At 28.6% G+C, this 18,015-nt stretch overlaps 1 protein-coding gene across 1 annotated transcript; it reads left to right on the top strand.

Annotated features, from left to right (window-relative positions):
• Positions 1-1,140: 1,140 nt before the first annotated feature.
• LOC145843093 (sperm-associated antigen 17-like) lies at positions 1,141-16,173 on the top strand. Its single transcript, XM_082950557.1, has 24 exons — positions 1,141-1,153; positions 1,459-1,577; positions 1,960-2,074; positions 2,629-2,755; positions 3,097-3,238; positions 5,767-5,881; positions 6,007-6,140; positions 6,398-6,628; positions 6,777-6,919; positions 7,626-7,765; positions 8,293-8,413; positions 8,561-8,718; positions 9,469-9,644; positions 10,587-10,810; positions 11,187-11,377; positions 12,385-12,462; positions 12,532-12,594; positions 13,599-13,664; positions 14,164-14,558; positions 14,618-14,734; positions 15,018-15,158; positions 15,507-15,663; positions 15,887-15,994; positions 16,071-16,173. Exons 1-23 carry the CDS (start codon positions 1,141-1,143, stop codon positions 15,988-15,990), a joined length of 3,270 nt encoding a protein of 1,089 aa, XP_082806683.1. The 3' UTR covers positions 15,991-15,994; positions 16,071-16,173.
• The last annotated feature ends 1,842 nt before the right edge of the window (positions 16,174-18,015 follow it).

Here is an 18,015-nt window from a genome sequence, read left to right on the forward strand (position 1 = left end):
AGTGTTTTAATTTTTTAGTATTTTTGAAATTTTATATCATTTATGCTTATAACTATTAAATAGAAAAAAACTTAAAATCTGAAATATTAATAAAAAAAACGATTTTTTTTAAAACACATAACAACTTGGTTTTATTATTTTTTTCATATCTGTTTAAAACAATATAACAATTGATTAATTTCGATAAAACTTCTACAAAATTGTAATTATCAATTTTAAAACTGTTTACTTAATTTACTATGCCAAATTTTTACAATTTGCATCGAAAAACAAATTTATTTAATTGATTAAAAGTTTTTCATAAACTAGAATTTGTATAAAAATTTTAATTTTACAAATTTATAATGAAATATCCTGTTCAGTAATTGGGTTAAAAATTCGATTCAGCAAGCTTCAAAGGCCGCACTTGACTTTCACTTCCATTCTGAATACGCGAGCCACTTAAACACAGTTTTAAATTAATGAGCAACACGCAAGTTTATTGCGAGCAATTAAATTATGGCTGATTATATGAAAACAAAATTGTGAATGACGCAAGATAAAAGGTGAGAAATTTTCACTTTGATTACAAATTTGCACTACAAGCTCTGTACACTCTCTTAATATAGTTTTGTTAAGGTTTATGAAAGTTTTCAAGCCAAATCCTCGTGTTTTGAGCACAATTTTTTATGAAAAGGGGGAAAGTTGTTATTGTTGTTCGCTGGTTCATTGCTTGCCCCACTTGGTAGTTCAACAACCCTTCATTTTTTGTGAAAGCTGAAGTTGTCTGCCTCAAGTCGAGTGTAATTAGCAGCAACTTGCTTTGTTCAAATCTACCAAGTGTTTGAAACTGCTTTTGAATAAAGCAGCTAAGAATAAATTTGATTTTTGGCTGAATGAATCTTGTGTGCTTGAGTCAAGCTTTGCAAGTTGAGAAATTCAATTAATGTTTGAAAATATGATTAGTCATTTTTACTACATGTTTTGAAACAATGTCTTTAAGATATTATTAGGATTTGAAAAAATAACATTTTTAATAAAAGTTTCTGTTTTTTTGGATATTTACTTATATTATTTTAGATATTTTAATTTTACTTTTTGTGTTGATTTTCAAATTCAAACTAATTATATACTAGTCCTAAGGATTGATTTGTAAACAAAATGCGCATGTTAAGTTTATGCGTACTAAATGTTTAAACACAACTAAAACAAAATAATTTATTTAGTAAACTAATTAATCTTCATGAAATGATTAAAAGCAGAACAACCTACTTATAGTTTATGTTTTGAAATGAATACCTTACTTTAATAATAAGTATAGTTTAATTTTAAACAGTTTGAAATGTCTAGTAAAAATTAATAATAACCTCGTTTTCTCATAACCTTTTGTTCTGTTATTAATTGTTTCTTATAATATATATACATTATTTATAAATTTCACTAAACATACTTGTATCTAACTTGACAATTTTACAATAGGTGAAGTTTTTGGGCCAACTGTGAGACAGTATTACCCTCAACCAATAGGAGAAGAGATTTCCAGAGTCATTATGTACGATGGAACAGTAGTGAAAAATATGAAGGATGGTTCAACACAAGTCAGTTTAATTTTTCTATATAAATGATTATCTGGGTTTAGTTTTAGTAATGAGTCGAATTTTTTTTTATATTGACAAAACATATTTTTACTTAAAGAAAAACAACTATAATAAAGTTAATTTCTACAATTTAATTATAAAAATTCTTACATATATAAAACACGCATTGTAAAGTTGTTTATACTAAAAATTTTTACAAAAAAAAGTACTTTATCTAAGTTCTTAAAGCTCTATTTTAAAGCATAAAAATATTATATATTTTATATTATATGTTATATGCATATTTCTACTGTTTATATTAAATATGCTACCATAAACCAAATTTTATCTAACTTAATTAATCTTCATATGATCACTTTAACCTAAAAACATTTATGTACAGATTTTATGTTTGGACGGAACAGTTCACACAGCAGGTTTCGATGAAGGTAATTACCCTAAAGACGACCAAAACACCCCTAATTCCCCAAGTTATGTTGGGGACAGTTACAAAAAGAGTGAGTTTAAGTTATATGTTTCTGAATAAGAATTCTATTTATCTCTTAGTAAAAACTTTAGCAGGATTAGATTGATAAGCTCAAAGTTTAGATACTTTAACCAGGTTCATATTAAAGGCAACACAGAGCTTTAAATAAGTTGTTATCATTGATGTTTCTGACTATTGTTTCGTCGTTATTTGCAACAACTATTAAAACAAAAATAATATTTAGAAATAAATTTTAAAATAAAACCATACATAGTGACATACTTTCGATATAAATTACTAAAACAACTTGAACTTATTTATTTTTTACTAGTAAAATCACAGAAAAAAAAGCCTAAGTATAAGTACTAATTCATTATATTAAAGTTACTGAGAAATCAACTTAAAATAAATCATAAAAATTTTCATTTATCAAGTTTAACGCCGAATTAAAAACTCAATAGCGATATTGTCAAAAGAGTTAAGAGTTAATCTTTAAAAAATTACTTCAAAACTTTTCATTGTTGCTTTCACCCCTTTTCATCGCCACTCGAAAATCTTTCACCGCAATTAATTTTCTCACGACAGACTCTGTGGTGCAAGGGGGCGTTGTAAAAGGAGGAAATGGGAGAAAGTCCAACGCAAAGGAGGAGAAAAGGGCCTCCAACTCGCACCGGAATCCAGCAGTTTACCTCCAACCATCCGATATATACAAGTTTATAAAACTGTTAATTTTATAAAAAAATTGGTAAATCAAAGTTCTAAAACATTTATTAAGTCTTTGCAACAATACATAAAAACTTGTAAGTAATTCTGCATGTTTCGCTTTTAAGTTGTAGACTAAAAATATATTAAACACCAATTAAATTTTGGAAACCCTCTGTTTTTCTTGATTTAATTCATTTAACTTTAAAACTCATAAATGACAGGATGTTTTAAAAGAAAAGCAGTTTTTTCAGATATAGTAGTAGTTTCAATCAAAAATAAAATAATGAAATGCTTAACTTTTTACTTTGATACGTTATCTTTATATTCTAACTAATTAACCAATCACAGATTGGATGGTGGTGATCATACGGACCAATTGTGGCAGACTACGTCAATATGCGGTGACGTCAGCATCACGTGCCACAACAAACCTTCTCAGCCAATCACCAAGCGAGTTTGCTACGTCGCCAAGGACCCAATCACTAGAGAGGTGAGTTTGAAAAAAAAAGCAAAATTTTGTTTTATTTAAAAACAAGATTAGGTAAAACAATATTTATGTTTCCTAAAGATGGCAGTAAAAAATTCAAAAGCAATACTTATTTAGATTTTAGATTAATATATTCAAACTAAATGGTATCAAATTAAAACATTTTTTTTTTTAAATAAAGGTTTTCAAAATTAAATCGAGCGGCACTAATCCTAGCTGATTGATCCTTTTCTCTTATTTCAAACAAAATCTTGTTTGCAGTAAACAAATAGTTTATGCTAAATTTCGCCATCTATTTTGCCGGTAATTACCTTCACTTTGCTAGCAATTGTTACCCCAAACAAGCTTACAAAAATCCTATGAAGTTCAACTCAAATTGACATTAATTTTAATTGCTTTGTCTGCCTCATTCAAGCGTTAAAGTGCATTAAATTGCATTTGAACTGCTTTAATTTTATCTTCAATTTCTAAGATAAAGTTTCATACCCGGTTTAATTGACTTGTAATTCCATTTTAGTATCTTGTAAGTTTTCTATTGACAGTTTAATTATTTCAAATTGTCAAAGTACCCTGTATTTCAAGTTAGCTTTAAACTGTTTAACCTGTTTTTATCATCAATATGTTTTACAGCGCATAAATCATTTTTCATTAGTTTAAAAAACTTTATACGTTTGAAAAGTACTAAAAAGAAGTTTTTTAGAACAAGTAGATTTTCGTGTTCTTTTAACTACTTGCGGGTCAATATTACATTTACTTGTTTAATTTTTATCAACTTGGGGGAATAACACAAGGGGTCAGCAAACCATCAATCACGTGAATGTTTGAGCGTAACCAATCACATCGATTCAATCTTCCGACAAAACCAAATTGCATCAAAAAAAGTTGATCGGTTTCGCAATTGGTGTCAGCTCGCTAATTCAATTTGCTTTTTCAGCTGCCGTGAGAAAAAAAATCCCCTTTAAATCCAATTTGTGTGTGGCGATTCGATTTCACGGTGTGACTTAAAAATGTGACGTCACAACTAGCAGATGCGCGATTCTCACCAGCAGCATGTCAACTTTCTCACACCAACATAAAAGGATCGAAAAGGGGATTTCCCCTTCATCAAAAGATTTTGCGGTTGTTGGGGTGAATTTGAGATGACCCTCGAAATGTTTGCGCGTCTTTTGTCATCGCCGCCCTCAATCCAAACACTAGAACCTGACTTGAGCGACTTTTTATATTATAAGCCACGTTTTTTGTTTTATTTTCCGAATAGTGTTTTTGTGATGCCGTCGAGCTAAAATCATCATAAACGCGCTCATGTATGAGCTAGAAAGAGGTTAAAAGCTGCTTTTTGATTGATTGGTTGAATTACTGGTGTGTGACGGACCAATTGACGGTGATTGGCCAATTTCAAAGTGACAATATCGTGCCAAAATTTTTTATGTCCAGGTGCATGTTTTCTATTTGCAAGCGAAAACATTAACTGATGTAAAAATATCACAACTATTTCAAGTAGCTTGTTGTGATTTTCAAAGGGTTGTCAAGTGTGAGCTATTAAAATTTCATCATAATTTATAGATAATTTGAATTTTTTTGCAAGTTTAATACATGAAAAGATAGTTGCATTTCATTGGTTAATAAAATTATAAATTTTTTTGCGCAGAATTGGATATGTGAAACAAAAATGTTTGTAATTGATATATTCTAATGTTTGCATACAAACGAAAACTTATGATTTATTTTTAATTTTAAATGTTAACAATTGCTTTGAACATTTTCCAGTATTTTCAAGTTCGTTTAGTTACTTTGTGCTCTAAATTTAAAAATAACCGAAAATTAATACCATGGAGTAAATTTTAACAAATTTGTAAAAGCAAAAGTTTGATTGTTTATTTTTTAAGGAAGAAATTGTATAATAATTTATAAATGCCAAGTTTAATAAAATATAAATTATATTACTTATACACTTCGTTTTATAAACTGCTGTTTAAATACATTAAGTAGAAACTGATATAAAAATTGTTAATAAACTTTTATTTTTAATTTAATGAAAAATATAGAAAACTCTGTTATCATTTTTAGATTATTCTTAGTTCTTAAGTGTGTAAATATTTTTCGTTTATATATTAGAACTAATAGTAAAAGTATTTGTAAATCAAGACAACTTTGTTTTGATAATTTAATGTTATTGTATTTACCTTGAATTTGTATTAATTCAACGCCAGAACAATCAAAATTTTCAAACATAAAGTAAAGTTCAAACATTGAATACTTTGCTTCTTGAAAACCAGTTTAAATCTTGGTTTCTTGCTTAAATGGATTCTAAGCTTGAATTCTAGCTTAAATTAACTTAAAGATTTAAAAATGTATTATGTAAACAAAACTACATTTCATAAAACAATTTTTTACTTATATATACTGTTTTTCTTCTATGTCTTAATTTACAATTTGAAGTCTGTTAAGCTAATTATTTTAAAAGTTTTTTTTTTTCAATTTCATCATTACGTTAAAACAATAAAATTTTAAAAAACTATATATTTTCTCAGGTAATGTACAGTTTAGAGGACAGTACAGTTCTGGTTGAAAGACCTGACGGTGGACTGGTTTGTGACCACGAAGACGGAACCAGAATAACCAAATTTTTCACCTACGATCAATTCGGTTAGAATTTTTAAATATTTTGTTTTTAAGGTATTTTTTGTTTTAAGCATTTTCTGAAACACACCTTATTACAAGGTAAAGTATAAAATAAATTTTCTGAATACTAATTTTATGATTTTTCACAGGCCACATTGTATGGCTGGTTCGAGTTGAATGTGAAGGATTTGCCACTGTCACATTCGATCTGACAAATGGCGAGTCCATGACCTTATTTGGAAGTGGTACAACTCTGTCCATGTCTCAGGATCAGGACTACAAGGTTTAAATAGTTTTAAATAAAAAAACTAGTTCTGCTCTTTTTTAGGCGTGTGAATCTACTTATAACTGTTTCAATAGTTTTCTCTTATTTTTACAAAAGCTTAAGTTCTGAAAAATTAATAGAAAACAACTAAATTTATTCAAAATAAAAGCACCAAAATTAAATTTTATTTTCCACAAAAGAATTTTTGACCACCAAATGTTAAAGAAACAATCCAACAAAAGTTGTTTATTAAAATTAAACCCAACCAACAACAGCTGTCGCATTGGACGGGGGGAATATTCGTGCTTTCCCGCGGCGGCACCGCCCTCTACCGACCTGCCCCCGAAAGCCCACCGGCCAGGAAGCGATCGGACACGGACATCAGCAGGGAGCACGTCGGAGGTGAGGAGAACTTCTCAGGCGAGGAGGAGCAGGTCACTTATTTGTTGCGTCACAATGACCCCGTCTGCTTCGAAATGAGCGACTTCGACGGCAACGTTTTTCAGGTTCAAGTTTTTCTGTTTTTATAATTTATTTTTGTATTAATTAAATTTAATTTAAAGTTTTTAAAACATTTACAAATTGTCAACTAATTTTTTTAAGCACAAAAAAAATATCCACTTCTTCTGAAGCTAAACAACTTTCTCCCCACAGATCAGGAACAACGGGTGTGTGACGTCATACAACGTGCATCAGGGCTGCGTGGAGGAATATGAAGACGAGGAGGGGGAAAACCCTGCAATGAATATCGAGGGTCAGCAAAAGTACCTGAAAAAATACGCAAAACACCCGCCCAGGTAAAAATATGTGAAAATTCGTTGGACTTATTTGAAAAAAGATAAGGATAGGTATTTAATCAAAATTTTAAAAATGTAAGGCGAGTTCATTTTTAAATTACTGAACAATTTGTTAAGTTTTTTACAGCATTTATATGTTCTTATTTTTAAAATACTTGCTTTAAAAAACTGTAAATGAAAACTTAATTTAACTACCTTACGTACAAGTTAAGAACAGGCTTATTGAAACTTTAGTTTCCTAGGACAAAATAATGAACTAGAATTTGCTTTTCTGCTGAATAGGATTTAAAAAATTTAAATCAGTTTTGTTATGCCGTTAAAATTCATGCTGCGTAGATAATTTAAATATGCAAGTATTTTTGTTCTTTGTGTAAATATTTTAAATCAGTGCTTTATAAGTAATCAACTGCTACAAGATGAAAAATTAAACATTTTTTAAAATATTTATAAAACATTGTTTAAATACATTTTGAGTTTTAGTAATAGTTCGTTTAATTTTTGAAAACTTGTTTTTTTCTTTCGTTCAATAGACAACGTATTTTTGTAACATATTTTTCTTAAAATTTTTTAGATTTGTCCACAGAATTTGCTAACTAAATGAACAAAATTAAATAAACTTTAAATATCAAGTTAGATTGTGTAAATAATAGTTTAAAGTCGTGTACTGTGAAATAAACAAACAAAAGTGCTTATTCTTTGTTTGCAGATTATTTGTAGTCAAGAATGACGGAAGCGGATACGAATTGTTACGTCATAGTGACGTCAAACCTTCCATACAGGCTGCCGAATTGGACCAGTTTACTGCTGTTGTCAAGGACCAGTTGCTAGGTGACACAACTGCAGTTGGTACGTTGCAATCATACATCATTTGCAAAATTAATAAAATTTTGTTTTAATTGTTCGTTGCAGTTATATACTTGGTTTCTTACAAAGAGCGTTGTTATATTGTAGTTTGCTTAAGCTTTTGACTGGTTTTTTATATATTTAAGTATAAATAAATCTAGACCACTGGTTGAAATTTTCATTATTGTGGACAGTAAAATAGTTAAGAAAAATTGTGTGCATACTGGATAGATTAATATATATATTACAACAACATAATAAAAGTTATTCTTGTCCTTACTATGAATAAATTCTTATTAAAAACTATCAAAAGTTAGCTTTTCAACAAAAATTAGTATATGTTGTAACTAGTTTTTTTAGAAATGCTACTACCCTCAAAATTTATGTGCACAGTGTTTCAACTATGTACAGTACAAGCTTACACTTTAGGAAACACTGCCATAGAAAACACATCCGTTTTTTTTTAGAATTTATTATAATGTTCTTAAGGTAAACATATTAATTTAAGTCATAAAAATACAATTTTTTAGGGTTGACAATAATGCGACCTCATCACAACGATCTCGGGCAAGTTTGGAAATTGGACAAAATAGAAAGTGAAATAATCCCGCCAAATATCAGATCACGTGACCTGCAAACCTACGACTTCTGGTTGGTTGTTTATTTGAAGAATGTTATACAAAATAATGGTTGTTGTAACAATTATTTGTTATTTAAATTTGTTCACAAAATACGCATGCAAATTTTATATTAGATTGGTAAAATAGAAATAGTTTATTATGTGCCTATTCATTTCAGGAAGCCAGTCAGTGAAAAAATCTTCCAGTTCGGTCACAAAAAGGGTAGGGGACTGGCAATTGGGTCGTTGGAGCCGCCAAAACCCACACCAGTGGCCCCAACTTGTCCCGATACATTGGAAGTGCGCCAGTTGGTCAGACATCCGGAAATTTCAAATGGTAAGAAAATATCTGCAACAACAACAAATAATACTTAAAAAGTTTTACTTGCTGGTTTAAACAGCTAGCATTTTGACGTTTTAATTTTTAACACCTTTCACTTTCGATTTTTCAATACATAGTTGTCATTGACAGAAAAGCTCTAAGCTGAAAGTAATGAAGTTTCAACGGCTTTTTGTTTGTACTGAGATAAGATTGAGTGCTCGACAAACATTTCCAATTGTGATTTGTTTACAATTTGCAGTTAAAATAATTTTTGTCACCTGCCGTTGATTGCTTTGTAAATTTTCTAAACAAAACTTTTTTTGTGCTTAATGGCGTTTAATCTTTGATTAATGCTTTTAAACAGACAATAAAATGTGCCTTTTTAGATGAGTTTGATTTTTTTTTAAAGAAATTTGCCTTTATTTTTGAATTTTATGTAACAAAATTTTAATCTGCTATTTCTTATATTTAGACTTCATTAATTATCTTAATTTCCATACCTTGAACAACGACTGAGTATTACCGATTTATATATAAAAAAATACTAAACATTATTAAAATGTTATGTTAGTTTAAGTCTCAATGTCAAGTATATTTTAAAAATAGATAACTGTACTTACAGTTTTACTTGGTAAAATTTATTTTAAAATATGAATTTAGTTTACTTAAATTTACTCTTGCTACAACTTATACTTTTAAGAACAGGCTGTTCTAATAATAAACTTCTGTATAAAAAGTTAATTTTTCACAACAATGTTCGCACAGAAACGCGTTCGATGCTTCAGAAGAGGTTCCTGGAGTTTGTGAGGAAATTATCGCGTGAGGAGATCCACAGGAAGCTGATGCAGATGGAAGATCCGAGGGAGGAGGGAGAAGTGAGGAGGGCGGAGGATCTTCTTACCTTACTCCTCCACTACGACGACAATGTCAAAATGTTGTCTGTACGTTTATCAACAATATTTATTTATAGCAAATAAAGGTGTTTGAGAAAGTTAAGAATAATCTCTAACATTGTTTTTTAATATCTAATTAAAACATTTGTTTTTTCTTAATGTTTAAAATTAATCAAGTGTTTGGAATTTATGTGTAAAACCTATTTTTAATTTAATAATGCAGTACTTTTTACTAAGATATGGTTTATTGTTTGTCGTTATGATTGAAATATTGCTTTTTAATTATACTTTCAATAACTTTTATCTTTCAAAATCTAAAACGGCAAAGTCATGCATCCAACTTATACGCATTGTCTATTGACACGTTTAATCGTCGATAATTCTTCTCCTTATCAAATACAAACAACTTTCACATTTTAACTTGAATCAACAGCTGAGGCCATTGTCATGTCTCTACAAAAAAAAAAGTGAATCTTTTTTGATGGATTTAAAGTATCGAAATCCTTTCTTTTGTCCGTTTCATTGCCCATCAGTGATAGATCAAATATTTGTTTAGTCATTTGCATTTGAGCCTGGCAATAAAAAGTGGCGAAAAGTGACAAGTGTTTGTTTTACGACACGAAATTGTTTTGTTTTCGCCGCCTAAGTGCTTTTTGTTTGGTCAGCAGTAAAGTTTGTTGTTTGGAAATTTGGGTTTTGTTTACAAACGAAAGCTTTTAATTCATCTGTTCAGCTGAAATTGAACCGGCCATTTTCTCTTATGATTAAACAAAAGTTTGTGCTTTTAAAGTCGTAAAAAATAATGAAAGTTTTTGTGTCAGTCTACTTGATAGGAAGCATTTACATAACGTTAAAGGGTGACGATTTACTTTAAAAATGCGCTTCTTTTTTGACTCACTATACATACATTTAATGATATAAAACTAAATTATTTAAAGATAATGCAAAACTTCTTCTACATCCAACGTAAGTGTTGCAAAATTTTTTCAGCCCCACAAGGACAGCAATGCCCCGATCGACCGCGAAGAAGAAATAATTCCGACGAATGTTCAACCGCTAGGCGACGTCGTTTGCATGAAGCACAATTACGAAAAGGCCCTTTCACCCGAAAAACCCCCGACTCCGAGAAGAGCGTCGGTCAATCTGACCAGGGAAGATTGGGATCAGATCAGGGAGGAGCTGCTGGAAGAAAGCTGCAACAGGAACGCTCTCAGGTCGGAAAAAAACAAATTGTTTTAAATCTAAATTCTATGTACATGTGAAATATTTCGTTCATTGTGTTTTGGGCTCTTGTAAGGAAGTTCCTACGTTATTTTTTATGCTGAGCATTTTAAACTGATCCTATTTTTGTAATTGTAAAATTGAAGTTAACAGCTATTTTCCTAAAGTATTTTATTCAATTTTTTATTAATTCATATATTATGGAGAAAAATTTAATAGTATACACCATACAACTAGATATTCTAACAATATTTTCAAAGCCATAAAAAATTGATTATTTAGTGTCCCAGTTGTTTGACCAAACAGAAAATATTTTCTTAGCTTTCTAAAAACCTTTTTTGTAATTATGACGTCACTATTTATTAACAGGTACAAGAAAGTGCCGACGTACTTTCAGAGTGAGGAGGGTAGAGAGTGGTTACGGACGCAAACGGAGTTGCTCAACGAAGCCAGCAAGCGGCTGAAACCGCGGCAACAGATGAGCGTGTTGCTAGGCAACAACGACGAGAAGGTGTACGTGGGGAAGCACCCCATCGACAAGATGAACGTCACCAGTAATGGTAATGTGACGTCATATTAAAGAGTTCTGTAAAAATTAGTTTGAAGTTTTTTGAATTTATGTATTTAATTAGATTAGCTTTTAATAATAACCCTTAATTAAACAACTGCAAGAGAAAAAACATTAAAAATTTTCTACTTATCTAAAACTGTAATTCTACTCTTTTAATAGACTTATTCAGTAAAAGTGAGTAAGTAGTATAACATATTTTCTTTGTGAAAAAACAATTTAGTAAGTCTTAATTTTTTTTAATTTGTTTTAAAAAGAGGTAAAACTTTATTTTTTTATTTAACTATATATTTTGTGTTTGGAGTTTGATAAACGTAATGTTGAAAGTTCATTGTTTCAATAACTAAAGCTTGCAAACTAAACAAAACTAAATTTAGTTTGAAATATTTAGAAAGCTTAAACAATAAAGTATGAGTTGTCAAGTACTTTCAGAACAGTACTTTTCTATAAAAAGATAATTGTTTTATTTTTAATAGTTGCAAATAATTGTTAACTTTTAACGTTAATACTGATTTAATTGAAAAAGTAACCCCAGTATATTGAAAGCATGAAATTGTGCCAAAATATTTGACCTCAACTTAAACAGATGTTTTTTCCTTTTAAAAAATATCAGCACAACTTTAATTAACTTGCTCATATTGCTAGTTTTCTCGGGAAGCTTGCCAAAACTAAGTTTAAAATGCCACAAACTTTCTATTTACTTTTGTATCACTATTAGTTTCGCTTTTAGTTTAAGGTTAACTTTTTTCCAAACTGTTTATTGTGTGATTGAGCTTTTAATTGAATCAATGATAAAAACGAATTATAAATGTTTTACTTCTAAAAAGCGCACTGAAATATTTTTTTAAGTTTAAACACAGCTTCCTAAAAATGTTTACTTTGTTTAAAAGACTAACAAAATAAAGGTATTATATTTTAAACTACAAACTTATTATAAATAGTTAGTAAGTTAATCAAACTTTTGATAAATTATGAAAAACATGTGTAATAAAACTTTAGAGGAATCAATACTAGAAGTTAATGAACTGAGAAGAAAAAGTATGGCAGCAAAAGAAGAAAAATTACAGCGTAATTCAGGTGATTTATATTTGGAATTTTAACATTTTAGTATTATTTTTTGTTTATTATTTATTTTATATTTTGCAGCTAATGCACAACAAAAGTCAATTTTGCAACAAATTAATGAATCAGTATCCACTGATAATGAAAGTAAGTTACATTTATTTGTTTACAAATTGTTTTGAGACTAACAGTTAAAAATAAAAATATGTGTTAATAAAACTTTTTGTTTTTATCAGCCTTTGCAAGAAAAAAAAAGTTGTTTAAACGCAATATTGTTTCATTAATAATAGTTTACATTAAATTTCAACTAAAACATACATAAACTGAAATGCTATAGTTTTATATGTTTAATAAATAAGTGTACTTCCAAGTATGCGGTTTTTAGATCAACTTCTATTTTAAACTAGGAAATTAGATCACGACTTTATTAATTCATATAATGTATCCCTTTTCAATACAGCTAGTTTTATAATTTCATTACCGAACAAGAGCATTTTAATTTACTCACAAAATCGTTCGTTTTATCAAAAGCCTGAAAGCGAATTTTATCAAAGCTTCCAAATCGATGCGAAAATTAAGAAGCATTTTGCTTTGCTGCGATGGAAAAAGTTAATCAATTTTTCGTAACATTTGCTAAATTAAAAGCACATTTTATCGATTATATTCCGCCGCTGTTTGCGTGCTATAAGGTTAATGGCAAAATTGTATGAATTTTTATATATATTACAAAGCAGGCTTCTTATCGTATAAGTATGATATTTATTCGAGCCGATCAAAAATCAATAGAATTAACAATAATCTCTTACAAATCTTAAGTTTACTTATTTTCTATTCTTTATTTGCATGTAGATTTCACGGTATTTATCATTTAATTCTATATGTATATGTTTCAAAAAGCTACTGAATAAATATAAGATATATTGTGTCTTAAAAACATAAACATTTTGTTTGCGATACTACATTTTTAACTATATGTATTCGTTTTATATGTGAATTCTACCCTTAATAAACAAGTATATGGTTTTTAAATTAAACTTAATTATGTAATTATTTTAACCTTAATAATATTTTGTTATATAAATTGCCTTCTATACTAAATGTAAGATAAAACGTTGTTTTTTTTTAACTAATTTAATTTAATTTATTGACAGAACCTTATAAAGAAAATGGTGAAGTTTTATCAAATCAAGCTACAAATGGATCTACAAAGCAAATAGGTTGAAAATATTTGATAGTTTTTAAACTTCCTTTGAAAATATATAGATATTAGCACATTCCAATGATTGTAATCAAAGTTAATAATACCTTTGACGTTTGTACGTTTTTTAGACGTAGCCTTTATTAATCTTACTAAAATTATATTTAATTTCCTAAAATAATAAAAACAAATAAAAAGTTAATGTTACAAAGTACCGAATTTTTAAATACAAAAGTTTGATAGTTCAATACAATTTAGTTTATGAAAAACAAAATATTTAGATAATAGTTGAGATATTAATCACACAAGTTTTGTATTTTAAAACAGTTTTTAATTTAAATTTAATTCTGAACTCAAGTTGTGAAATAGAGATCATAAGTAAACTAGTATAAATTTTTAAGGATTAAAAGGATTCATAAAAAAAGATAATAGAATCAAAAACTATCTACAAAAAATTTTAAAAATTCAAGTTTAAGCTACCAAAAATGAAAACAAAACAAAAATTTTCATATGTTCAGACTCAACATTCATTAATTCGAACGTCGAAGAAAACTTCCCAGAAAACAAAAATCCCTCTCCGCCATTGGAAACCGACGCGTTGCCTGACAACGACGACGAGTGGAAGCAGCGGCGCTTCGACGTCATGAGCTGGCCCAATGACGTCATCGGTCCCCGCAGGAGCAGGCACCCGGTGGCGCCCCCCATCGGCCGCCAAACGCAGGCGAGGCCCATCGACAGCGACGAGCACATTTTGAGGGATTTCTACCGGCAGCGGCGCCCCGGAGAAGTAAAGATGAATAAAACGGAAGTGGTGGTGCAGAAAGGCGGCAAAGTTAAAGGGGAGAAAGGCGTGAGTGACGTCATAATGCAGTCGCTGCTCGCTTTCAAGCCCAACGCAGTGCCCAATACTAAGGTTTGTTGTGACGTCATAACTAATTTAAACATTTGTTTATTTTTGTTGTTTCATTTTAGTACATAGAAATAGAAGAGCCGGTAAGAAAGCAGGCGAACAATGTGTCCATAGCAGGACCAATAAGCAAGGGAAACATGAAAGTTATGAAAAGAGGAGTAGAACTTCATCCTAGACAAGTAATGTTTTAGTTCAAATTAAAACTAGTTGGTCAAGATTTTTTTTTATTTAATGAAGTTTTGTAACAATTTTTTTAAATCTAATACATTTCAACTTAAAACTAATTAATCTTTAGTTTTTCCCAGAATTTAAGATAGATTACCATCTAGATTCTAGAAGTAAACGTTTTTCTGGATATATTTACCTTAGCATGTTTTATTTTATTTTAAATAGACATAACAAAGATAGTTTGACAAACTTATGGACTATGAAGTAGTAAATAAAAGTTTGTTTTTGTTTCAGTTGAATCTGGGAAAATTGGTGGAAGGTAAGATGTATTGCTGCACGTTCAGGATTCGAAATGTTGGCATCGATACCATCAAATACCGAATAAAATCCCCTCCAGTCAACACTGGAATCCGAATCAGATACGCTCCTAAAAAAGTTGGTTTCATTCAATTGTCGCAAGTTTTTGTAAACAACTTTTTGTTATGTATTTTCTGCAATCGGATAATTATAGATAAAATTTAATAGTAGTAGTAAAATATGAACAGAACGTAACAAATAGCTTTTTTAAATAGAACATTTTTCCCTTTTATTTTTTTAATTTTATTTGTTAGATGATTTAAGTTTTAAAGATTTGAAATAACATTCACGGCTGTATATGTTAAAGTCTGATAAGTTTTTACCGTATGTATACAGCTTGTTATCGCACAAGTCGTCAAGTTAAGTATAAATTCTTTTTGAATATCAATAAAAGTGTTCTTATTTTTAAAACAAAAACTTTTAAAGATACCAGCCGGTTTGGAGCAGAAAGTAACGATAGACATTTGTGCGATTGCACCGAATGTGCTAGTTGGAGATATTGTTGGAAGTTTGAACTATCAGCTTCAAATTATTGCTGAAACTGAAATTATTCACCTCCCGATTCGAGCCACTATTCTTCTATGTAGTTCATTTTATTATTTATAGTTATCTTACAAATCAGGAGTTCTTTGTTCTTCAAAAACTTTGTATTATCGTTGTTTTTATAGTTGTGTTTTATTTAAGTTGACTTTAAAACCTTGACTACCTATGCATACTTTATACATGAAGTTATTTTAAATTTTGCAGTTTAAATAAAAAAATCAATAATAATGCACTAATTAGTTCTAATATTTTAATTATAACAGCAAACGCGTACAACACCATTGAAAATGAAGAGGAAAAGTGTGCAGTTGTCAAATTTAATTCAAATGTTGATGTCAAGTCTTGTGTTTCTGGTGATTTGGTGTAACTAAGTTGGTTCAACTGTAGTTTTTTTATGACTTGTATTTTTATAGATATTTACAAACGCTTTATCGATTAATTTAACAGTTTCAGGTTTAAGCTTTGGACCCATCAATCAGAAAAATGTTTTACAAAAATGATGAAAAAGCAAAATGTTTGTTCTTATTCACTGTGTTTTTATCTTACTGTTATTTTTCACTGTGTTTTTTAAGTAATAAACTCTTTACTGTGTTTTGGTTTTTTATTTTGAAATAAAGTACTTTAAAAAGCTTTATTTGTGACTAGGTATAAAACTTGTATACAATATCTAAATATAAGTAAAATTTATTGATGAGCTTTATAAAAAATTATTTATCAAAATAAATAATAGAAACTGATTAGAAAAACTATTTAAAAAACATAAATGTAAAACATCAAGTTACATAATTAAATTTAGAATAAAATGTTACAATTCAAAATCCTTAAAATTAATTTTCAAGTTTTTAGAAGTTTATAAAAAAAAAACATTTTGATTTCACCATTCGTACAGTAATAGAAGTTAATGATTTTTAAATTAAAAAATAATGAAGACCACTTTCAACATTCTAGTGATCAATTATATTTGTATAGAATATTCAGTTTGTTTAAAATAGTTTTAGAGTTATTTATAAACTGGGTAAAAAACAATTATGCGTAGTTACGTCTTTAAACTGTCCTAATATACAAATAAATAAATAAATTTTAAATTAAGAAATTTTCTAGGTTGATAACACGTTATTGTAGTTGTGGCCACTACGTTAAATTATTTTGTATTGTTTAATCTAATTCAGGTTAAGCGTATTTTTATACTTGATAGAAAAAAATCAATCATGATTTAATTGACTTGTATTTCAAAATAGGTTTTTTATTTAACGTATTAATTTAACTTTTTATCTTAAACCTACAATTTTTAATTTAAGGTCTAAAAGTTTTTTAATAGATAAATAAAAGAAGTATTTTATTTAATCTTACTTAAAAGTTGTTTTTATTTAAATATTTTTACTTTCTCTTTATAAATGATACGGGTTAATAAAAAGCTACAATCGATAAAGCAATATTTTAGTTACAATTTTTTTTTTAATATGTGAAATTAATTTATGCTTACTAATCGTGACTTCAATGTATTAAAAAAAAAATTTTAAGTTATATGGTGCATACTTATAAACAAAAGTTTTGATAGTTTAATAACAAAAAACTATTTTCCATTTTCGTGTCAACCCTTTAGCAAAAAGTGACGTTGAAAAACGTCATCATAGTTTTTAATTAAATCGTTAAATTTCAACTAGTAATTTAGTTCTTTTCAGACAACTTTTAATAAATATGTTATAGTATGTCTTATTTGCTTTAATATCTAATTCATATTCAGTTCTTGTCAGTTTTGAAACTTGATTGAACTAATTCAAGAGTTATTTAAGTTTTGTAACGCATGTTTCCTAGTTATTTAAATTTATATTCTGTGCGTAAGTATTACTGCTTAACAATTTATAGTTTTAAAACATTTGTGTCATTCTAAGACTAAACTCATTTGTAATTTTATAGCATCATTTTATGTGTTTTAGTTTAGAATTAGTATTTTGTAAGGTTAAATACATGTTTTCGAATCATAAAAACATTTTAGTGGTACAACAAATCTCATATTATAAAAAATGCTTAATCTTATTTATGTGTAACTTTTTTTAATATTTTAATAGTATATCCTTGCTAGAAGGCTATTTTTTATAACATTTTACAGTCTATAGATTGTTCAATATTCATTGTTCGGTTATTCTAACAAAATTTTATGTAATATACTTAAACCATCTACATCAAGTTAGATTCTTAGGTTAATTGGCTTTTACAAAAGAAAAGATTTATTAAAACTTCGCTCAGTAGTTCCTTGATTATTGTACTTAAAAGTATATCTATTAAATGTTAAGTACGACTTAGAAATATTTGTTTAGTTACCAACTGCGTTAAACTCAATTAGGTTAAATTATGGTTTTATAGTTTTTCGAAATTTGTAGGTTATAAAATC

This window comes from Thalia democratica, chromosome 8, assembly GCF_965202585.1.
Source record: "Thalia democratica chromosome 8, ktThaDemo2.hap1.1, whole genome shotgun sequence".
Lineage (NCBI taxonomy): Eukaryota > Metazoa > Chordata > Thaliacea > Salpida > Salpidae > Thalia > Thalia democratica.